Here is a 24,303-nt window from a genome sequence, read left to right as displayed (position 1 = left end):
GACCTACCTGTTTTCCAGGCTTTTGAGAAGTGAGAGGATGGAAATGTTAGGCTAGTGAAAGAGGAGAGTTTCACGTGAGAGCTGGGCGAGTCATGACTGATGCCACTTTAACCTGTGTTGTGGTGTTAGATACGCTTCTGCAGTCAAATCATGCTGTAAACTGTGTGTCAGTGAACCCATCATTCTTTACTGTGTTTTCAGTCTAGACTTCTGACTGTTGTTTGAAATGATCTCATTCAAAAATTAAGTTGTCCCCTCTCTTTTTTACTTCGCAGAATATCTGGTAAAAATGTTTCATGCAAAGTCAACGAAATGAACAGAGAACGTGTCTGTGGCTTTCCAGTACTGGCTGATCAAAAAACCTATGATTTCATATTAGGTGTCTCCAATCCTATTGGGCAAACAGAGTCATCACTTTTAGTTGATTTAACTCAAAGAGGTAAGACTTAAGAATTACAAAGGCAAAAAAATACATGTTTACTGCATGCTAACCATTTGCTTGTTTTGAGTTTGAAGAACTCTGACATGGTACTCTTGTCCTTATGTGCTGTATTGTCACCAGTATTTTGCCATGTTTGATAATTTGCACTTCAGAAGAAATTCTCTTAGGACATGTCCTGAGGCAATGATTAGGTGTACAGGGAGAAGCCAGTTCTCACCAGCAGTGCTACCAGAGTGGGTATGCTGCTGTGTGGGTAGATGCTACTTGTGATCTAAGACTTTAGCCAGCTGGTGTTTATGGATTTCTTCATATTCTGTTACATCAGTAATTAAAATTTAGGTGTAACTTTATGAACTGTATGTGACCCTGTACGTCAGTGTATGCTTATAGGGTAAAATACCACACAGTTTTACAGGATTTGGAGTATTAAAAAGTAGCACTAAAAGGTAAAAGCTAATAGCAGGACTGTTACCTGCTATTGGTAATAGCCATGATCATCTGCTGTTGTGGTTTGTAGAAAGAAATAACTTCTTTCATTAGACCTTCAGTTTAAACAAGGAAAGAGAGAAGGTGACCACCTTGTTACCACTGTCTTTCCCATCCTTGCTCATCTGCCTCCAAAACCGCAGCTGATGATTCAGGGGTTCCTAATAATTCTGCTGTTTTCTCTGAAAAACTGCATTTAAATGTGAAGATGGTGCATTTCTTTTGCCCATATCTGAGTTCAACTAGCCTGAGAGTAGAATTGTCAGAGTAAATTGACAGATCCTAGTAAAGCATGAATTGTTTCTGTTAATTACATACTGGGCTGGTTTGCAGCAAGTCAACATGACTGCTGCTTCCTATTTGTTTCCTTTCTTTCCCTCACTGTCCACTTAATTCTCAACACAGAGTACATATTCCCTTATGGTAACTGGACCAGTTCCAAGAGCAGAAACTTTTCTTTCTCTGATAGCTATGAATAGCAGTAGTATTGAATATTGTTGAAAAGTTCTATTGAGGGGGTTCTGGGGAGAGAAAGGTCATATAGGAGTCCTGCCCTCTCCTATTCTGCAGATTCTAACTTGAAAAATCACAGAAGGTGAAAAAAGTTGAATAAATTTCATCCATGACTGTGGTCCTCTGAAAATAGCTCATGTTTCACTTTTTTGATAAAAGGAAGTAGGAGTGTAAATGCCTTTTTTTTTTGTCTCCAACTCCTTATGCTCAGCCTTAAGTAAATCTGTTTCCATGTTTGACACCTGAGACAAAAATGAGACTGCTTGCAGGTGCCTTCCCGGCACCAGCTGTCCTAGCTGCTGATCAGATCACTTATTTATCCTGATTCTGTCTGATCTCTTAAAATCAGATTTTTCTGAACTAAAATGAATATATTTTTCTTGGAATTGAGGTGTTTGTTTTTTTTGTTTGTTTCTTTGTTTTTTAAGTTCATCCAAAAACTCCAGAAAAGTTAACTGTTTCTGGGAACAGCTCTACAAGGGTCCGTCTGCACTGGTTTATAAATGGCAGCTTTACTGAGATCAGGCTTCTGTGTCAAATAGAAATTAGCACTGGTCACTCTGAGCGAAAACTGGTAAGTGTTGCTTTTAATGGATTTTTTTTTTTTTAGAGGGGGGCTCAAGTGTTGATCTTTTTCACTGGTCACATTTCAAATTCTTTTCTTTCCTAAGAGCTTCATTCTGATCATCTTATTAAATTATTAATCCAGTCATAACTAGAAGTTCATCTACTAAAACTGGAAAAAGTTCTACTGATCTCTGTTATTGCCTGCTTTCTTTTTTTTCTCTTCTGGTTTGTTTCAAACATTCTAGAGGGAAGTCATATTACCCACCATGTTATTCAATACTTGGAGAAGGTGCATAGTGCTTTATACTGACCCTTTAGGTGGTGGTCCATGTGCTTTGTCCTTCCTGGTGCAAATGTATTAGCAAATATGTGTTCCAGGACACGCTGCTGCCCTGCTGACTTCCACAGTGGTTGTTTCAGAGGGCTTCCTACAGTCTGTCACTGAATTTCTTTTTTAATTTTTTCTACCCAGAGAACAGTTCATTTGCTTGCTGTCAGCAGTTGGCATGCATGTGGCTACAACTGGGAGCTGCTAAACCTAATGGTGTAGAGACAGGATAGAGAAGGATTCTCCCACTGGGTGTATCAGGAGAGAAGGTGGTATTTCTGGTTGGAGATCAGATTTTCCAGCATTAAATCTTCCAGCTGCTGCCCAGATTTGGTGCTGTGTGTCACTGACAGGAGCTGCATATTTTCTCTGCTGATTATCAGAGTCACTGAGGATACTAATTTAGACACCAGCATCAGATACAGAGTGTAGGTGGTGGGAATATAGCCTCTTCTTCTGTGTTGCCTAACATAGCATGGGGTGCTCTGTGTCACTGGGAAGTTTAATGGCAGAACTGCATGTTCAGTTGGCCTGGGATTCATCCCCAAATTCTATATTTGTGACTTCAGGTGGAGTATTTCTGACCAGCTTGGGTAGGCATATGCTGAATTGGCAGCTCTTGATGCGCACAGCCTGAGTTTGTAATTTGAGCACATTAACCTCAGAGGCTGCTTTTTACAATGTTGCTTGATTTTTAGCAGTATTCAATTACCCACTGCATTTAGCTGCCCATTGGGCACAGCTGTTGAGCGCAGCCTTGAATAAAGTCATTCAAGCCACAGAAATGATACAGCTAAGATTGAAGATAATCGTTATCTGCATTGCCTGTAAAATAATAGGGTAGTAGTTAAAGTATGCTCTGTAAGAGTATTTTTAAAATATTTTCAAAGCACTTAATGACTGTGGGAAACTTAAGCTTTTATATTTTCTCTGTAATGAAGTGTTAAGTAGTAACCAGAGATTTTCAAAGTCATCGTTTGGACTTAACAGAAGGAGGTGGCTTTTAGAAGTATATAACAGCTCTGGCAGATGAGCTATGCTGAGTTTTGGGGTATAGACTGACCCATCATCACCCACAGCTGTCTGCAAGTCTCTGCTCCCAACAGTTACTGCTTCTGGAGCCATCAGCAGGGTAGCGAGCGCATTAGTGTCGCTCACCCCATGCTCAGTGAGCTTAAGCTGCTAAAAAGTAGGTTTGCCCAGTTCTGTGTAGCTAGAGTTACACTATGTGAAGCCTGTGGCATGCACTTGCTTGGGAACTGTGCTACCGGGTCAGTCATCTGGGGCAGTGGGATATGGTCAGGTCTTATGCTGCCGCAGCAGTTTCATTCATGGCACCTGTACCAGAATGCACAGCTACAGATATTTTGAAACACAGCAAACAGCTTGGTAGAAGCTTTTACAGCCTTGTTATGTTGTCCCTGGTTGCTTAATAAAAAAACCTCCAAGAGTTCTCTGTAATAAACAAAAGTAGCTGTGAAAATGTTATGGGGTTTTACGTGGTATTTTGAGGATGTTTTCAGAAGCTTTTCCATCAGTATGAGAGATTGTTGGCTTTTTTTTGTATTTTTCAAGTTGTCATTTGTCTTTAGAAATGCACAATTAGTTGCATCTTAAAATCACTTGGAGTCCAGTTTTTGGCAGCTGTGATGCACATGTGTTATAATTAGTTTCAGTAAAAAATATTGCCAGGCTTAAGGTTTCTTTAAGCAATCATGAAACTGACACATTCCCTGGACTCGCACCGTTTTAAGACTAATAGGAGAGACTAGTCCTGTCACAAGAGCTGTGAACAGAGATCACCTGGGTAAGGCTTAGACACTATCTTTTGGAGGAAAAAGGGCTGCCTAGGAAAAATACTGCATGATAAACGTCTTGCTCAGACAGACTGTCTTTAGTTTACTTCTGTGCATGTGTCTTAGGAAAAAGGCCTCTGTCCACCCAGTTTGATGTGCATATGCACAGTGGAAGTGTGGGTTCTGAATACCAAAGGTGAAATCCTGGCCTGCCTCATGTGAGCAGTTTTGCTGTGTATGGGAGAGAGGGCAATTAGATGGGATAGATGGGAAGCAACAGCCTGCTACCGTGCGCAGAGCTCATCTCTCCTCTTCATATTGTGCACCTCAAAGGTGCTACCTACTGTCATTATGACAATTTCTGTGCTATAGATATAGCTTTATTTTGCTATGTACGGCTTAATTTTGTCAGACCTCTGAAAATCCTTTACTAGGGTGACTGCATAGGAAACATTTTCATTTTTCATGAATTTCTTTGTAAGGCTTGACTGCAACTTTTTTTTCACAGTGTCAGTATCCCAGGGACAAATTCCACTTTTTCAGGTGTTGACTTTCAGCATAATGTAAGAGCAAAAAATATATATGTATCATGTAAATTTTTATAAATTTTTAACAGCACAATGTCTCCATGCCTGGTGGAAAATTCTCAACTCACACAGCTGAGCTGAATTCATTGCATCCATATACAAAATACCAGTTCAGGGTGCGCTGTTCGGCTGCTGACCACTTCTGGAAGTGGAGTGACTGGAGCAGGGTAGAGGAGCACACAACATTAGAAGCTCGTAAGTTTATTTGATTCTTTGATGAAAAAATGTTGAACTTGTGAAGCTATGCATTTTAAAATCAGACATCTGAAAAGCTAACTTTTTAATACATGGTAAATTGCCTATTGTGAAACTTGGTGGGTGGAAAAAAAAAATTTTTTTTTTTTTTTTTTCTCTCCTTAGCTCCTACAAGAGGACCAGATATCTGGAGAGAGAGAAGTCCCTCTGGAAAAAGTCTAAAAATCTTCTGGAAGGTAGTTAGGGCATTTAAAGTTTTAAAATATTATGTAATATAACTTTATGGAACATTATTTCCTCACATATTTATAAATAAGTGAAGTTTATAGTCAGTCAATGAAATGGACTTCTTTTGTTAACTTTTTATAGAATCATTGAGGCAAATATTTTTCCCCAAATGATACTATTACTAAAGTTTTATAATTGAAACACTGCACTGAGATGCATTTCACACGGGGAATTCAGTTGTTAATACATCTCAATAGAAAATTAAAAACTTACAAATTTGCGTGTTAATTCTCAAAAGTCACACTTGAGTAGCTGTCTTTTCTGCCTTGCAGTTCCATACAGTTGTTAGAGTAAATTGGGACATTAAATTCCTATTATCCTATGGTTTCTGTTGTTTATTCCATTTCTGGTTTAATGCACTCTCGGTCTGTTCATAGCCTTTATCCCTTTCTGAAGCCAATGGAAAAATTGTGTCTCATGAAGTGTCCTGCTACCTGCTAGAGACACCACTGGAGCATAAAGAAGTCACTGAACCGTCAAACAGTACAGAGATAAAACTTGGAAAAAATGACTGTGTTATTAGCGTTGTAGCCAAAAACCATGCAGGCTCATCTCCTCCTTCGAGAATAACAAGTGTGGAACTTCCAAGCGGTGAGTGCTCCAGCAGATTGCTAAACATCTTCAAAGCTTCGGGAATACCTGTCCGAGGTTGTTTATTGAAAAATAAGATAGATATGACCTTTTTTTGTTTATGTTTGGTTTCTGGTTGATTTCCCCATTCAAATCTACTGAGTGGGAGAAGGAAAAAAATTGCTGCTTTGCTTTTAGGGTAGCATCTTGCCAATTAATTATGCTCTCTGCATAAAAGGAGGGTGCTAGTGTGCAGTCTCTGCAGCTATTTGCACTTTCCTGAAGACCTCCCTGGTACAGCAAGAATGAGGCTTCAAAGCATTGGTGTTGATCTCTGATATTTAGGGAGCTCAGTTTATTTCTGTGCGTTCTTGTTGAGACACTGAGAAGTGTTACGTGCTAAAAAGAATCAGAATAAAGTTTTGGGGTATTGTTTTTAAGGAGAGAATTGTCGCTTCAGTGTCTCTGCAGGAAAATATTAATTGGGCTGCTTGATAAAGTGTTGGCATCCTTGTGCTAGGAGCCACTGTTTGAAAAGGAGGTATGACTTAGCTTCCCAATTAAAGCACTGCCACTCTTGCTGTGGGCTTTTGTAAAGGGAAATAGATGAGCCAGATAATGATTTTCTGCTCCAAACACTGAACTTGGTGAGAAGTTAATACTGCATGTGGCTATTGAGAGTCCATGATTCCCTGTGCACCAGGAGGAGTGTAATCTCCCAAAGCCCAAACCTTTAGCTCCAGATGTGGCTGATGCTCTGCAGGGAGGACAGGTTTAGAGGCTTCTCTCTGCTTGTTTGCCAGAAGCATATATGTTGCTGCCTCTTCTTCCCAACCCAGAGAACAGGTATCACCTTTGCTCGCTTTGCAGCTCAGGTTCTGATAAGACAGGGCCGTTCTCTCAGGAAGGTATGTGCTTTGATTGTGATTCACAGTGAGAATAAAAACAAATGTTTCTATGTGAAGGAAACCCATGTTCTTAATGTTTCTCTTGCTTCTCCAAAACACCAATACTTAAAAGTCCATTTTCAGTCTGCTCCTTGGAGGGAAGAGTAGTTGCATGGGACAGCTGAATGAATGAAAATGCTTTTATAGCTCTCTTTCAACAGAGAAAGAAAGAGACTCTGTGAGTTAGGGAGGTCTTTGTAATAGGTTTGCGGTGTGGGGCAGCTGATGGCAGCTGGAGCTTTGCATTCATTTGTAGTTCTCTCTTGGGTGTCTGAGGTTCCCTTTGCTGTTACCCAACTTGTACTCATTGAAGGTTTGCTCCCAAGTTGGTATAGGAATTATCTGAGTCACTGGCTGGAGTCATCAAAGATGACTCATTCGGTGAACTGGATGACATTTCTGCCCAAACATCTTTCCTGACTGCTTCATGAGTACAGTCTGTAAGTGCTCTTAATGTCTGCAAGAGAGCAGTGGCTCTGAAGCTTGAGACCTGCTGAGGTTTTGTGAAAACTGAGAACAGAACCAAAGGGTACTGAATTAATTTGTCACTGTCTCTAAAAAGTGCTCTGTAGAGGGTCAGGGAATATAACATGGCTGTTACAGGCTGCCTTGCCACATCAGTACTGTAGTGCTTGTAGTTATTTCCACTAGTCTAGGTTGCAGCTATAAATACACCAAAATGAGCAGTACTGCCCTGGGTGAATTTCTAGTTATCTGGCTTGGGAAATAAAATTGAGTGTGGTGTATTTAAGCATTTTTTTAGAGATTAAGTGTTCACTGTCAGTTAAAAGTCTTTCCTGTAAATAGGAAAATTAAAGCAGTCTAATTAGAAATATGCTCTTTTCCCTCATCATAGGAGTGTAGTTTCACTGGATGAAGTAGTTTTTAAGGAAAAGTATTGAAAGACTTCTGGATTTGACTGGCTTTTTTTAATCATGTCTATCTTTCTTGCCATGTGCAAGCTAGCTGAGGATTGTACACTTAGCTATATGTTAAAGTTATTTAGAAATAGACAGTCCTGTGACATCCACACATCTGTGAGACTAAAGTTTTCACAGCACTGATTCTTAAAAACTGCCCTTTCCCTTTAGCCTTTCATAGTTTATGGCTTTAATAACATGAAATAATAGACTCAATAGGGAGCATAAATGAGAGCACTGAAAAAGGAAAATCTGAAACCCTGAGATTGTTTTTGCAGATCTGTTGTGGGGCCACCGCTGTTGTGGTGGCCTTTGGAAAACATCCCTTAGCTCAGCGGGGTCCCATCTGATGGACAGCCATGGAGGAAAGCTGCAGGAATCAAAAGTAGTTCCCAGATCTGATCACTTCAAGGGCAGCTAAACCTTTAATAATCAGAATCAAGAAAAACATACCAAAGAAAAACAGACTAAGCTTGGTTTTTTTTAATTTTTTTTTTTTTTTAATTTTTTTATTTACCATTGGTAGACTGAAGCCTTCATAAAGTTCACCAGGGACTTGACTTTTGCTGATGATTCTTGGTGAAAAATGGTTGTCTGTGGTCAGGCTAGTGATAGCAAGACACTTCGAAGGAGACACAAAGCAAACTGTTTGATGAAATGACAGTAGGAATTTATAGCTGGAGGCTGCTGCCAAATCGGTGTCAAGTCAGATTTGAACCTGACGTCTGCTGCAAATCCTTACCTTGAAAAAGTGCTTTTTAAGCCAGTCCTGAGCTAGAGCATTTCTCGTCATCATACTTAAAGCTGGCTAAGGGATTTGCTGCAGGCTACAGTCTCATTTCCAGCACTTCAGAAAGCCTAGCTGAGTGCACCGCTTCAAATTTCACAGTACCAGGAGTGCACCTCTTGTTCTTAGAAATGACTGTAGTTTATAAATCCTTTGTACTGTGGCTGCAAAGCTTTCTTCCAGCTTGGACTACAGATAAGTGTCTGTTCTCTGATTGATTTTTGTGTCATCTTTGTTGCAGACAATGTCAAAACAGATCGGGCCATGGCAATGGGGAATGGAATTTATATTTCTTGGAATTCTTACCCTAACATGACCTGTGGCTACATTGTAAAATGGTGTCATTCATCTGGGTCTGAGCCCTGTACTGTGGACTGGCAGAAGTTTCCTTCAAATACAACAGATGCAGTGATAAAGTCTGGTAAGTCAAAAGTAATTTTTTTGTGAGTCTTTCTGGTTGAGAGGCTGAGCAGCAACTGGAATGAAAGCAACCAATGCAATAGATTGAAGATTGTTGCATTGCTGTATGCTTGTGTATATAAATGAACCCCTTCTTGGTACTGTGTTCATTTTTATTTCTTATACTTGCCTTACCAAATCCAAATATCAGTCTTGACTTAACTGTTCTCATTCTGTGTTTATTAACTGGTTTGAAATTACCTCTTCTAGCTACACCCACAAATTCCTAACTCAGCTTAATGCCTAATGGTTAATCTAGGGTTTGGGGTTTTATATGGATTCTAATCATGAACAGCAGTGCTCAGGATGAGGGAAGACTAATTTGTTGTTTTTACATGAGGCAGACTTTTGTAAGTGTGACCTCCATGTGTTGGCTTGCTGTCAGCAATTGAAATTTCCAGTAACAGGGCACATTCCAGGTCTCTATATGCTGGTAGGCAGACCAGGGAAATGAAACTCAGCTGTGGTGGGCCTCATAGAAGCAGAGAGGAAAGAGAGTACCCAAGAAAGATGTGGGGTTTTTCTCTGCTGTCTGAAAGGGTGTATATATTTGCTTTTTAGAAGAGTTTAGTATATAAAGTCTCAGAGAAAAAAAATTGGATCTGTCTACATAGCAAGTCTGGGGGAGAGTAGGAACTGGGGGGAGGCAATATGTTTTCCTGCCAGTAATTATAACACTGTGTCCATATTGTTTTCGCTTGTGCTAGCTAGAGCTTTCTTTTTCTAAGCAGACAATACTAGGTCCGTCCAGTGATGTGTTGCTGTGGTCCTGAACTCTTCTGTGGGATGCTTCTTGCAGCATGTTGTGGGTGTTACTAGGCTGCTAGAGCTGGGCTCAAGCTGGGAAATACACTTCTGTGCTTAGTCCTGCCAGAAGAATCTCTCAGGCTGGATCTGAACTCTTGCAAAACCCACTTGACTTCTGTAGAGTTTCACAGTGACATCTTGTTTAGAAGAAGTCTTGAAAGTTGTAAACACCCCTGGCTTCAGAAAATCCCAGAAAGTGGTAAACTATTTACACTTTGTAATACCAAACACCTCCACCAAAGACATGTGAAGCAGAAACTTGATGACTGTCACGTTCTGCAGAGTCAGTTCAGGCCTGGAGTTCATAGCTAAAGTGCTTCACTAACACTTTTTGGAGCTCTCTGAATTTCTTTTTTAGCGTTGTTGTAATAAACCTGATTATTTCAAAATGCGTTTGTATTTCTGAGGAGGAGGCAGGATGTTCATGGCTGCTGTGGGAGGAAAGGAAGGCTGTTGTTTCTGGTAACTTCAGTTTGTGTTTCCCCATGGAAGGCAATTTATGCAATTTGAGTAGCTTGTTTTGAATCCTGGTTTTTTTTAGGACCAAAATTTCTCTAGAAGCTAGATTTGCTTACTGTTCCTAAACCGCATCTAATGGCATAGCTTTTATAGGAATTACAAGTAGGGATAGTATTTACATATACACTGTGGTCTAAGAATTTCTAATTTTTTAGTACGTATTTAAATAAATCTGCATCATGTGAAAGCTAAAATTATCACTCATCACAAGTGAAGCATTCTCACAGTGATTTTTCTCTTGCAGCTCTGTTTAGGCCTGGTGTGAGATACAACTTTTTACTGTATGGCTGCAAACCCAGTGGATATCAGTTATTGAAAAACATAACAGGGTATATGAAAGAGCTACGTAAGTGCATTTTATCATTCAGGATCTTTTACAAAGTGAATTTATATGGTGTCTATTTTCAGCTAGGTGTTGGCAAAGACCAAAACCACAATCCCCATACAGTACTACTGATTTCTGCTTGATTTTTGTATATAGCTCTAATACATTTCTCCAGCCGCTTCGAGTTCCCAGCCTGCAATAACATTGTGTTCTCCAGCTGCTGTGGTGCCACAGGGTGTCACAGAGGTTTGCTCTGAAGGTGGTGGTCTTCTGCATTGAAGTCATAATTTGAACCGCAATGATGGGTTCACTTCCACAGGAGAGGAGGCAACTTTTTTTGATTTGTCAAGTCAAAGTAAACTTCTGAGCACATTTGGAACAGCTCAGCAAACTTAATAAGTGTCCACAACGTTTCGGTTTAAAAGCACTTCTTAGACAAGAACTAGATCCTCGTGTACAAGCCCCTTTGAGAATTGAATTCCCTCCCATACCAACCCCATCTGGGCAACTGCAGTTTGATCCAGGGCTGAGCTTTGCTTGCCTGAGATGCATTAATGTCTGAATGCTATCTATTCCCAGGTATCTGAACATGGCTTTACCCTTTAACATCACAACTGTATACATTGTAACTACCCATTTCACTTTGGAGTTTAATGTGTTTTCTGCTGAAATAGTTTGCTTGGAAAACTGAGTTGCTGACATAATCTGAGCCATTGGAAATGCTGTTGTTTATTTCATTGTTAAGGTTGAAGGTGAGGTTAAGGCAATTTTACCAGAAACTCAGCTTTAGGCTATGTGTGCCTCTGTAAAAATAATGAACAGTTCCCCAGAAGATTTTTCCATACGTGCTCTCAACAGATTGGAATCTTTCAAGGTAAAAGGATAAAAACTTTGGAAAACTAATAATGCATTAAGCGTGCAAAAGAAACTTATCAGGAATTGAGAAACATATTCACTTTGCACAAGAGGATAGATTCATTCTAAAACTCCACATTTGCCTTTGGTCAGATAACCATAAAGACAAAAATAGATGCATTTTTAAACATGAGGTCAGCACTGGTAAATCAATGCCAAATGTCAGACTAAGTCCTGATGCATGTGACCTGTGACACAATATCTTCTGTAACACTTTCAGTGGGGTACAGGTGTTGGAATAAGGACTTGTGGTGCCTGCTGCGAGTAGTTCTTTGAACCTGAGATAGATTTCCATGATAGGAACATGGACTTTGTTCAGTTTGAAGGCAAGCTGTGAAGTCACAGGGTTAAAGTCTTTAAAAGCTAATTTGTATACTTCAAATGTTTATGCTGTCTTTTGGGTTTTTTTTTGCAGGAAGAAAGACATTTACATTTATGATTCTGCAAAAGACTGCCGAAGGAGAAATTTTTCTTTCAGCTTTTGTTCATAGATAATACTGCAGTAGTTAGGAACAATCAGACTGACATACTTGTATTTATGTAGTATCACCTGATACATCTTTTCACATATTCTTGACAGTGAGGGAAAAAACTTTTTCAATGAAAAGTTGAAAATGCTAGACCTGAAACAAAACTGATGAAACACTTAATAGATACTGCATTTAATTATAAGGTGTTTTCTTACAAGCTTTTTCCTTCATAATTCTCCCTACAGCTCCAAAACGTGCACCAAATTTTACTGTAGAAGAAACTTCTTCAGATTCTATATTGGTAAAATGGGAAGACATTCCTATTGAAGATTGTCAGGGGTTTTTAGAGGGATATCGGCTTTCATTTGCAAAAGGTGAAAAAGATGCTTTAAAGCCTAGGCTTTTGGAATCAGGTAAATGAAACCTATAGATCACAACTTCCTTGCTCAAGTTGGGTTGTTTTTGTTTGGGTTTGTTTTTTTTTTTTTTAATCTCTTCTTTATTCTTAAATAATTTAATTTGACTTAAAAAAAAAACAAACCAAAATTAAAAAAGCTTTATTCATAATTCAGTTGCATTACTCACTGGCATAACTGGCCCCTGATTTGTGACAAAGGCATTTGAAATAATCAGTTCCTTGTGTGGTTGGCACATTTGCTTTTTAATGTATGGCAAAGTTTGGAGAAAATCCTGGCTGAGGCCATAAAGCTATGCAGTGACTAAGTGGCAATGTGACACACTGCCCTGTGTACAGATACCCTGGGTAGATGAGACATGGGGGAGGTTACAAAGCTATATTTAATTTGGCATATTCTTCCAGTACCCATCTTGTAAGGACATCTCTATACAGAGCTGAAGTTTGACTCACATTGGTATAAGAGGACACACAGGAGTGTAAAAGAAACTGAAGCTGACCTGCAGCAACAGCACACTCCTGTGCTGTTTGGTGCTGCATAAGCAAGCAGCATGGCTAGGATTCTTTATTTCAGTGTCCCTCTACAGACTGTTCTTCAGGTTTCATATGCTGACTTTAAGAAAGTCACGCTAAAGCTGAGGCTGGCTTTGTGAATCCTTTATTACAAAGTTTTGTTTTTCTTACTTCTTCCAAACAAACAGGAAATCCAGAACTTAAAGTTAAGAATATCACCGACCTGACAAAGAAGTCCTTGAAAATACTTGATCTTCAAGGCAAAACGAGTTACCAACTGGACCTACAAGCCTACACTGCTGGTGGATTGAGCCCTCCAAATAGCCTCTATGTGGTTACAAAGGAGGACTGTAAGTTGAATATTCCTGTTCATTAGTAGACTTCAGCACAGGGGCTGTACAATGCATGCAAAGATGAGCTTATTTTGTTGGTTTTTGTCTTTTTCCTGGGCCATTTAAGAAGTTTGGGCCTACCTTCTAGTTTTTAATATATTTAGTTGGTTATTTTTAAATACAAAGATTTAAATTTTTAAATACATTAGGGTTCTCAAGCAGCTAGTTGTTTTTGTCAGGTTTCCCATCATGAATTTCTGCTAATACATGGTGGGAAGAAAGACATTGTGGAAATATTTACCACTTTCAGAATTATTAACAGATGCCTCTCTGGTATGAATTCAGTTTTATCCATCCCTTGACAGAAACAAACCAGAGAGTTAGAAAAAAAGAGATTGACTGGGGAATAAGAAAAGAAAGGAAAAAAAAGAACAACAACAAAAAGAACATATTTCATATGAAAGACAACACTGGGGTGCAACTAAAATACATGAAAAATCAAACTTGAGGCACTTAACATCAATGGAGGAAGGCAGTGGGAATGTATCAGAGCTAAACCCTGGGGAACAGAAGCAATGTAAACCGTATAAAAGCCAGTGCAGTTTGTGCAATGAGTCGTTGGCCTGTAGGAGCCATTACTAGAGATTTGGCCAGCTTAAGTAATGTGAAAGTGCAATTCCAGTGCTTAATGAGCAGAATTACAGTGGCATTCCATCTTGCATTGCACATGAAGCTTTTCACAATTAAGCAATCGGAGAGAAGTATCTGCTGATTCGTGTAGTTATCACTGAATCAGTTCTGATTATGGATGGACTTTTACCCTTCCAGCAAAGGGGAAGTGTATGGTGTAGGTCACTGCAGACCACTGTTAGATGAGTTTGGTAGAACTGTTAGAGAAGGCATAAAAATTGCTGGTAACTTTGGATATATATTTATGTGTTTTCTTTTTTTGTCCCCCAGCTGTAGGATTGATCATTGCGATTCTCATCCCTGTGGCAGTGGTTGTGCTGCTTGGAGTGGTGGCCAGCATCTTCTGCTACCAAAAGAGGGAATGGTAAATGCCTGCATTTGGTTCTGATCTTTTCCTGGATGTGTTTGTTTCAGTGCTAGAGTGTTCCGTTATTTTAGTTACTCTTTGTTATCTCCAAGTACCCAAAGATGTCAGTGTGCTTTGTTCAAAGGTGCGTGGTAAAAATGCATTGTGGAAGGTGGGGGAGAAATTGAATTGAAGGGAGGTCAGAGTGAGGAATGTGAAAAGGTTTTGCAGGAACCTGTCTCCCAGTGAACACTGCTTAGAAATAGTTCCCAAATGGAAATAAGCTGGCAACATGCTATAATTTGTGAGTCATCCACAAACACTCAGGTAGGCATCCCATCTCCAATTTTTGTAAACGTGGCATATCAAGTTTCCAGTTTAAAAAAAAATTTAAAAAATGATGCTGTTTTTTCCATTATCTACTCAGTGAAAGTGTAACGCAGTAAATCTTTGTGCCAGATGTCTTCAGTATTCTGAATTAAAGGGCAATGTCCTGATTCCTTTTCTGTATTTACAATTAGATTCAGTGCTTGCTAACTTTTAAAAGTTTGTTCTTTCCTCTTTAAAGGATTAAAGAAACATTTTATCCAGAGATCCCGAATCCTGAGAACAGTAAGGCACTGCAGTTTCAGAAGAACACCTGTGAGGTAACCCTAATTTTAAAACTAGTATTTTAAACTCCCATCAGGTATTGCAAATAAAGAATTCTTTTGCAAACTTTGAGTCTTTTGGTCCAGTTCTAGAAAAAGCTCTGTAGCATGGGGGAGCAGGACAAGTTACTGACTAACTTTTGTCAGGTGCTGTGTAGAGCTTTCTTGTTAATGTAGTTACTTTCAGTATTTGGACTAGGAAAGGACTCTGGATTTCTCTCTCCTGCACTAATGAGAAGTGTCAGTACACACTAACAATGTGGGACTAACGTACCCATCTTTGTCATAGTGTTAAGAGAAGCAGAATGTATGGAGAATTGTACATGCAGTATCCCTAGCCTCCTGGTAGAAGCAGTATCTGGAATGGGGCATCACATTTAAACAATGTTCTGGAGTGGGTTATACAAAACCCACATGCAAGATTTGGGGAAAGAGTTCCCAAACACTTACTGAAAAGCCTAAAGTCTCTTTAAGGTGGCTAAAATACTTCTAATGTTAACAGGAATGTGTGATGAGCCTGAAAATGATAACTAAACTATTTATTTATTTATTGTACTAATGGCAGTGCAAGCCACAGGCCAACATACTGGTTTAATTTGGGCAAGTTGTTGTTTTCAGGCTTTCCAGGTCTTTTGGCTTAGTCTCTATGCCTTCTCCTTTTTCTTGCTTCAGGGGAGTAAGACACTTAAAACACTGGAAATGAACCCATGCACCCCCAATAGTGTTGAAGTGGTGGAAACACAATCTGCAGCTCCCAAGATTGAAGACACAGAGATGATTTCCCCAGCAGCAGACACTATTGTCCCTGAAGATGGCTCTGACTCAGAAACAGAGAACCACGTGGTTGTGTCCTATTGCCCCCCAATCATTGAAGAGGAGATCTCAAATCCCCCTACGGAGGAACCTGTGGGGTCGTCTCAGGTGGTTTACATTGACATTCAGTCAATGTATCAGCCTCAAATTAAACCAGAAGAAGACCCAGAAATAAACTTAGTGACTACAGCAGGCTATAAGCCACAAATGCAGCTGCCTATCAGTGCTCTGAAAACAGAGAGTCGCCCACCTGCAGAGGAAGAATTGGATAAAACTGCAGGTTACAGACCTCAAGCAAACACAAATGCCTGGAACATGGACACTCCAGACTCTCCTGGGTCAGTTGAAAGCAACAATGAAAATGCATCTTTTGGGAGCCCGTGCTCCATCAATTCCCGTCAGTTTCTGCTTCCCCCAAAAGATGATGAAGACTCTCCCAGACCCAGTAACACAGGGTGGTCCTTTACACACTTTTTTCAGAACAAACCAAATGATTAACAGTGAGTCCTCGTTGCACCTGCCTTCTAAATAAGCTCTTACTCCTATTGTTGTGAAGATAGGAAGAAGAAAAGTGCAAAAGGCATGAACTATTCTTGGAGACAGTCAGCAGAGGTTCTAGTGAGCTGAATGTTACCATGTTTAAGTTAGTGAAAGTGTTAATGTTCCATTTTCATAGAGGCCGAGAGGCTGAAGTTATAGCAATTTAGTTATTACTCTAGTAAAATATACTGGATATAAGGGGTATTGAGTTTAGAGCTCCTGTTAATTGTAGTCAAAGAACTCTGCCTACCTTCACACAGCGCTCCAAGATTAACATGGTCTCATGCAACTTAAAACTTGGAAAGATTGCTTTGCTTTGTTGTAGTTGTTCTAAACTGTGCATAATCAAATGATGCAGCCCAAACAGGTTTCCTTACTGAAGGCTTCATTTATCACAAACCTCAGCCTAACACATGGAAACAATGTGGTTGGAAACTTGAAATCTTTTACCTAGTTATAAACGAAGAACAAATGAGAGTGCTATGTTTTTTTCTTCTCCCATATGGAAGGGTATTGTCACTGTTTAACACTTCTGAAGCAATGGTCATTCAAATCTGTTGCTTTTTAACTAGACACTAGTTTCTGTACCTACTGTACAATGTTTGTTCAATGCTTGACTCAGGGGTACAAACTTGGGGAAAAAAGTATAACACTGTTTTAAACCTCAACAAGAACTGCATAGTTTGTTTTTTTTTTTAATGTAGAATGCTCTATATTTTTTTCTATGTTTTGGTTAAGGAGTTAATCTTTCCTAATGTATTGCACTAATGTATTTTGTATTTCATAGCTTCAGCTCCAGAACTGCTTCAAAGTGGTACAATACTCCATTTGCCCCTAATGTTTTGCAGTCTTTGCACTATACAGTACATGTAAGTCATGGGGAAATCTCCGCTAACATTAACTGTCCAAGCAGTTTGGCACACAAAATTAGAGGTAGTAGTAATAACTTCCTGAGAACAAGTTCTTCTTTGGATGGTCTTCATTGTATTAGTTTTGCCACCTGCTGCCTGACTGCTCTCCAGTGTCTGTCCAAAAGGACCTTCTCTACAAATCCCATCTGGCAGTACGAGGTGGGATTTCTCTAGTGGCCAAACCCAAGGAGGTTTTAGTGCCACTAATTCTACCTCTCCTTTACAAGATATGTGATGCAAAGAACGCTTTAATTACACACAATTCTTTGCTTAAAGGGGTGTTCAGAACAATCATCTTTGAAAAAGCTTGTTTTCACATTTGCATCTTTAGGCCGCTGTAATCGTAACATTTCACTGTGTAAACTGCAGACTGCGGCACACGAGATTCACGGTCTTACAGGAAAGTGCTTTCTAATTTACTGTCCCTTACTGTAAAACACAGCGGTGAGAGCTCAGATGTTAAAGAGCTTGATCAAAAGGGGTCTCCATAAAGACCTAACCAAATCTTGTTTGGTTTTTTTAGATGTCAGTTCCCTCGGCTACTTTGTGTTGGTTGGATAAATAAGATAGGGGAGTAGTTTTCTAAACAAGATCCCAAAACAGATAAGGAGACTTAGCTGGCTAAGCTGCTAGTTGTGAGGGTGTGGGGGCAGAGCAGGAGGATAGCTAGCTTGGCAGGCGTTTGCTTTTCAAACTATGTGATCTGGAGAGTAAAGCCAAGCTTTAGGTTAAACCTAATTACAGCAATGGACGGTACAGTTTCAGATGTTGGTATGTCTGCCTTCTCCATACAGTGACAATACAAGGGGATTCCAAAACTGACAAAAAGGCAAAACACTAAATAGCATCCAAGTTAAGTAGCAACTGCCTGAGTGAACTGTGAAGACAGTAAAAATAGATCTTTCTGCACACCTGACAGAGTGTGGGGTGTGTCTGAAAGAACTCAAAATGCAAGTAGGATTCTGCTTTTGAGGTTGAATCTTCGCATTAGCAGGGCCGCAAGTGAAAAGACAGACTGGCATTTGCAAATAGCTGGTGTTCAACTATCACTAGACATCACCACAAGAGAAAGTTTCATGCCTAATGTATTACTGCCTATTACTCAGAGCACTAAATTAATACATAAAAGAAAGTAGATCTGCCCTTTGTGCTTGATAGCTGAGAGGTAGCTAAATCCTAATAGTAACGATCCTTTCTCACGATATCTCTTTTGACGCAGATTTCTTTTTGCTAGTACAGATTTAGCTTAATGTGTTGATCTTCTAAGATGAATTTTAGGTTGTGTTGCCATATGTTTTTAATCGAAAGCAGGAGTTGTCATGGACAGCGTGTCAGGGTAGTGGTTTGGGTTTGTTATGGAGCAGTTTCTCAATGCAGAGGAGTGATCAGTATTGTATGATGAACCAAAGAAAGAGAAAACCTTCTGCAGCAGAACAGCTGATCTGAGGAGTAACTGTGCTTTCATATGGCTCTGTATTGTAAGAAACAAAACCAGACTGAAGTGTGGGAGAGCTAGCAATTCTTAATTTGGCAGACTGGAAGCTCAGGCAGCTGCAGAGAACTCACAGAGCTTGCAGGGAGCAGCCTAACACCCTTCACAATGCTCCCATGCTAAATCACTTAAACATAAGCATCGCATACTCTGGTGTTCCAAGGTAACAGCATTTTAAATGGTTCTGTGATTAGGTAAGGTCCACAAATACACGGTCTGCCTCAATGTTATCAAAGCACTCTCATCTAATTATCCTTTACTCCCCCGCCCCGAACCTTTGACTATGTATTTTGTTTGACTGGTGTTCTGACTTCCAGGATGTAGGGCAGAAGATTCCTGTTACTAGTAGTGGCTTAACATACCCAAAATCTTTTATCAGTAATGGAAGAGTGAGGCAAATGGGGGAGAGACAGGTTTGTGCAGTATATGTAGTATCATTTACTGTAGCTTAATGGTTATGAACCAGTAAGCAGTTTTCATCCCAGCACTTGAAAGCTCAGCTGCTTCATCTCTGTTGTTTCCTTTGAGTGCTATCCTATTCAGTGCTTCTGGTGAGGACTCCTTTCAAATGCCTATCTTAACTCTTCAGCAGTGAATCCAAATACCACATGGGTAGTGAGAGAGTATGTACTAATTTTGTGGAGACAACCCTAGGTGCATGGAACAGTCAGAATGAGGACAAGGACTGCCAGGGAATGGACTTGCTTTCTGAGCCCAAGTTCCATGTTAAACCAATGAAGTGTCTTTACGAATGTCTTCATATCAAATCCATTTCCAAAGCACAGTGCTGTTTAGCCTCTACATGCATTGGTAACAATCGTAAATCTAAAACTCTGGGCTTCAGAGGGGATCAGACTCCTTGTGCTAGTGCCTTTGGGCTTCCTGGTGAGACTCTTCAGTCAAATTGTTTTTGAAAAATATCTTAGGAAAGTTAAAGTACTGCGTTTCCTAACCATCATTTTCTGAAAATTCTTATTCCCATATCAAAGATCAATTTTGTTTAAGATCTTTTTGCTTTTTGCTTTTTTTTTTGTAGAAGGATAGAAAGTTCATCTTTTAAAAAAAAAACAAAAACAAGAAACAAAAAAAAAGAAACAAAAAAAAACCCAAACAACTTCTTCCAGAAGGGATTTTGTCCAAAACACTATTACTCCTAATTCAGTGCTCGTCTTCTGTGTTCAGAGATGTAGGGTGTTAATGCCAAGCAATTTCTTTCTGAAGCAGATCATCAGTGCTGCTGCTTTTTATTTTTGAGCCATGCCTGTCATATGTGACAATTTGGGGTTTGTAATGGGGTTTTGTATTTTTCACTGTATGCATGGAACATCAGTCATGTTTGATGTAACATTGTGCACTCTCCTATTTGACACATTCATTGTTTTTGGTGTTCTGACATTCACGGGGATCTTGGTTTTGTAAATTAAATTTTGGGATGGTAGATCTGCATGTGATATACCTCACAGAACTGCTAGTGAATATATCAACAAAATAGTAAGCTAGTATTACAGGCGGGCAGTGAATTACCTCCCTTGCTATGCAGTGGCTGCATGGGCAGACTTAGGACCCAAGACTGATATTTGGTGTGGTAGCTGTCTTTAATATCTGTAGTTGAGGCTTTCGTGGGTAAATCATTTCCAAAGGGAGACAGTAGCCATTCTGTCCGTCATGGCACAATTGGCAAATGGACAGTTTTTTGTTCATCTTTGGTTTATGTCGGGGACCAGAGCTTTCCTTTGCTGGGAACAAGCTCCTGCCGACCTCAAGTTTTGGGGCTGCTCTGAAGAGGCACGTTCAAGCCACCTTTATTGTTTATTTGTTTGTTTTGATACATTCAGCTGGGTAAAGCTTAGAGCTGCAGTGTTTCCTGTGATCTTGGCCTCCAGGGCACTCAGTTGAGCATACATAGTGAAGGTGTAGTGAAGGCCATTGGATTCATTGGACTGGGAAGGTGTTTAGACATCACTCTGAAAAGGCAAAAAGAAAGTGTATGCTCTATTTTTAGACAAGTATTGCTTTGTAAATACAATATTTGTATACCTACAAGTAGATAGAAATATAGTAAAGAGTTTGAAGTACATAGGGAAATGTAACTAAAGAATCAGATTGCTAACAAGGCTCCATGCACCATAGATCTATCAAGAACTTCCTATGTAAATAGCATCTTCTTAGATGAAGACTTAAGTGCAAATGGCATTAATGTTTTTAACACTAAGAAAAGTCCTAAACACTTATGCACTTATGTACTTACCTCATTAGGTACCTAGGTGCATATTGCAGAGGAAATTGGCTTGCAGTTCCCAAAGCAATTATTTTGGAGCCCTGTACTTTATTATGTGAGTTCTGAGATGCAGTTTTGTCTAAAGGAAATAGCTGCTGTGTGCCCTCTTCCCAACACACTGCACAGAGTTTGTGCTGATGCGCATTAAGCAGTGCTCTGTGTGGCTGATTTTCAGAGATGCTGTTGGCAGTTTGCAAGTTTTGTTGTTGGCTTTTTCTTTCCATTTTCCTTAGGAAGCCTTAAAACACAGCTGCAGACCCCAAGTGACATGGATTCAGAATGTTTAGTTTTAGTTAGAAATTAGCTTTAAAACGAATTTCCTCATGCTTCTTGAGTTTCTAAATACCTCCTTAGAATCTGGAAAACAGTTTCTTCCATAACAATTTTCTTTCCTCCCCTCCCCCATTTATGTAACTCTGGATTTTCCCCAGTGTTTCTAAGATTGCCAGTGTTTGTTTGCTTCTTGCATAGTATGCAAACAAACCTCAGATGATATTGGCAGGGGTTTCTGTAACTTCACCAGTTGTCCCAGGGTGCATGACAATACTTCTTCCCCACAAAAAAAAAGTCTATTGATTCTTTCTGCTTTTGCAATAAAAAAATATGTCTCCAGAGAACTTTTGATTTCGGAGAGCAGTGGCTCAGCATCTCCATACAGGTGAGCTGGTCTAATGGCGGTGTGTTACATGAGAGGATGGGGTTAATCCCTCTGCAGTCTTACCCTCTTCTTGTGACAACGCTACCCAGGTGACTTCGTGGTGCAGCAGAGCAGATGACATACTTATTTTTTAATGTGATACCCAACTAAATCTTTAGGTAGGTTTTTGGATGGCCCCAAACCTGCACTTTGACTGTGGCTACATGAAAGCAAGCTCCAGGGGAAGCATATGCACACCTTCCATGAGAATATTCAATATCTTTCCAACTCATTTGGCCTCATGTTGGGCAAAATGTAGTAAGTAAAACTTAACCAGGAACAAAGCAAAAAATGAAATGTTTTCATTTTCATTATTTGAGCTAAGAAAAATTAAAAAAGAAATTGATCAAGCAGGGCAAAGTAAAATAGAAACTGGCAAGGTCTCACACGTTTAGTAGTAATACAATAAAAAAAGAATCCTTGAACATCACTTCGTCAATGTTTCCTTAAATGTGATTCAAGAATGGCTTGAGATGGACAACATTTTATGCTTCATAGCATGTCAGAAAAGTTTCTAACACAGGGGATAGCAAAAAAAGAAGATAACTGAATCGACTCTGAAATCCTCCTCGAAGGTAACAGTAATTTGAACTTTGATCCAGTTGTGGCACACAAAAAAGTGGAGCTGAAGGAGTCATACAGGTCACCTGAAAAACAAAACAATGTTGTACTATAATGCTGTAACTTTTACAATATATACTGTGAACAGGTTCAATGTTTTTTTTAGGTCTTTTTATACCATATTTTTTACAGCATAAATAATTTGTTTAGAGATGTTTTTATGTTCTGTTTTTGCAAAGATTTTAATGGACTTTTGTTTAATACTAGTGAAAATATTGTTTGCCAATTTGAAATAGTCATCTATAGAAAATAATTCTGAGAATAAATCAATAAATCAAGCTGACAAAATAGTCTTCCTAACACACTAAATCTAATCAGTCATTTAACATAATTCTGTTGCTGAATGATACTTAAGTTTTCCAGCTTCCACGTCCAGTATTGCATAAATGTTTCACAATTTAAGCAAAATTGTCACAAGGCACTTTAGTGAAGTTGTAGCATACCAAGTAAAATACTGATTCAGCAGCGGATCAACAAGAAAATTTATTAGCTAAGCAGTTAAACAAATGCATGCTTGAAAAAGGAAGTGTGGGATCATGGTGGGAAAATAATATTCCAGTGTTGCAGATGACATTTAAGACTAACCTAACCTAAGATACCAACTTTGCATACGTTTTAAACCTAGTTTGCTTGGCTGTTGTAACTCCTGTTGTATTGCTTGGGTGTCTAAAAATACGCATGTATTTAACAATTTTACCATAGTATTGCCATGGAATTTAATAAATATATTTTCTTACACTCTTACATGTTTTCATATTCCTTGCTTGCATGTTTAAGTAAGAGTTAAATTCTGCTTATGCTCCAGTACAAACAGAGGTATTTTAATTTTGTGCCAGAGTAAATAACCACAGGATCTGGCAAGCATAGCCTTGGCTTCTTGATCGACAGAGCGGGTAGTAATGCAGATACTCTCTGAGCAGCTTCTCAAAGCACAGCATGCTGTAGTGCGTTCATACATGGTTCGCTGAAGCCCTCTTGTTCCTGTCATGCGATGTGATGATAGGAAGAAGGCCAGTTGACTTACCCATGTCCTCCCTGGCTTTTGGCTCTAACACAGCTGGGGTTTTGAGATGTTATTTTCTGACAGGCTTGGGCTGAGGGGTTACAGAGGTGAGCCAGAGGGTCTCTGCTGGAGACGGGTCTATGTGGTGGACATTGCTATTCCAGGATGAAGGATGTAGTGGCAGGAAGGAGGGGCCCAGGCTTTGGTGTGTTTTAGTGGAATGGCAATGATCAGTTCATATGGTGACTGTAACATGGGCTTTATGTTTGAGGCCACTTATGTCACAGCACTTACTGGTCCTAGAAACAGGCATGGATTTTTGTGGCTCATCTAACCACAGATGACCTGAGGGGTGACATGCAGTCTTAGTGTGCACACAGTCAGGTGCCACATCACAGCATGTCACATGAAGCCATCATTGCATGGTGGCATGCTGCTCTCTCTAACTCTTCAGAAGCAGTCTCAAAAGTCAGAGTCATTGGTGCAGCTTACTGTTGTGACAGCAACTAGGCATGATGTATTACCTTCACTGAGCACTGGGCAGGTGTGGGGTCAAGAGTACTAAGTCATTTAAGCATTGAAGATTGAAGAATACTGCTGTGAAAAGTCTGAAACATGTAGAGCTGTAGAAATGAGGAAAAGCTTTGATTGTTCCAAAGGTGAAACCATGCAGCTGAGCTTGCAAATCCTGCAACTGCTTTGGCCAGTGCAGAACATCAGGGACAAGTTCAAGACAGGTCTCACTCCATAATCTGGGCCTCAGGTCTAAAAGAAATAAAAGGATGATGGTTTGCAATGTCTTTTGAATATACTGTAAGCTGTTCAGTTACAGCTTGTTCAAATCTTGGTAAGACTAGACAAAACCAGTTGGGTTCGGTATTTAACACAGCTCAGAGACTGGGGCTCACTGTCCATTGGCATGGAGGTACTCATACGATGGCAGCACAAAGGAATGTGGAAGTAGCAGGCTTCTTTGCAGGGACAGAGCTGTGTCACATCCACAGTGGGTTCAGACCAGTTAGCCCAGACTGTGCTCTGCTACTACAGAGCAAATCATAGAATCACACAATGGTTTGTGTTG

At 39.7% G+C, this 24,303-nt stretch overlaps 1 protein-coding gene across 5 annotated transcripts in view; it reads left to right on the top strand.

Moving 5' to 3' along the window:
* The window catches only part of LIFR (LIF receptor subunit alpha), an 84,463-nt gene extending 67,768 nt beyond the window's left edge, over positions 1 to 16,695 (top strand). For all 5 annotated transcript variants that reach the window (XM_057433249.1, XM_057433251.1, XM_057433246.1 and 2 more), the window contains 12 exons: positions 276 to 439; positions 1,870 to 2,015; positions 4,749 to 4,914; positions 5,080 to 5,150; positions 5,580 to 5,793; positions 8,668 to 8,847; positions 10,456 to 10,557; positions 12,167 to 12,334; positions 13,038 to 13,199; positions 14,142 to 14,235; positions 14,786 to 14,864; positions 15,540 to 16,695. In XM_057433249.1, the coding sequence (XP_057289232.1) occupies positions 276 to 439; positions 1,870 to 2,015; positions 4,749 to 4,914; positions 5,080 to 5,150; positions 5,580 to 5,793; positions 8,668 to 8,847; positions 10,456 to 10,557; positions 12,167 to 12,334; positions 13,038 to 13,199; positions 14,142 to 14,235; positions 14,786 to 14,864; positions 15,540 to 16,178 (2,185 nt within the window). In that variant the 3' untranslated portion in view covers positions 16,179 to 16,695. The remainder of the gene's footprint in view (positions 1 to 275; positions 440 to 1,869; positions 2,016 to 4,748; positions 4,915 to 5,079; positions 5,151 to 5,579; positions 5,794 to 8,667; positions 8,848 to 10,455; positions 10,558 to 12,166; positions 12,335 to 13,037; positions 13,200 to 14,141; positions 14,236 to 14,785; positions 14,865 to 15,539) is intronic.
* The last annotated feature ends 7,608 nt before the right edge of the window (positions 16,696 to 24,303 follow it).

Source organism: Pezoporus wallicus, unplaced genomic scaffold (genome assembly GCF_028554395.1).
Source record: "Pezoporus wallicus isolate ANWC-B61680 ecotype Strahan unplaced genomic scaffold, APGP_CSIRO_Pwel_v1 contig_5601, whole genome shotgun sequence".
Classification (NCBI taxonomy): domain Eukaryota; kingdom Metazoa; phylum Chordata; class Aves; order Psittaciformes; family Psittacidae; genus Pezoporus; species Pezoporus wallicus.
Note: the sequence above shows the minus strand (reverse complement) of the source record. Positions and strands in the feature narration are given on the sequence as shown.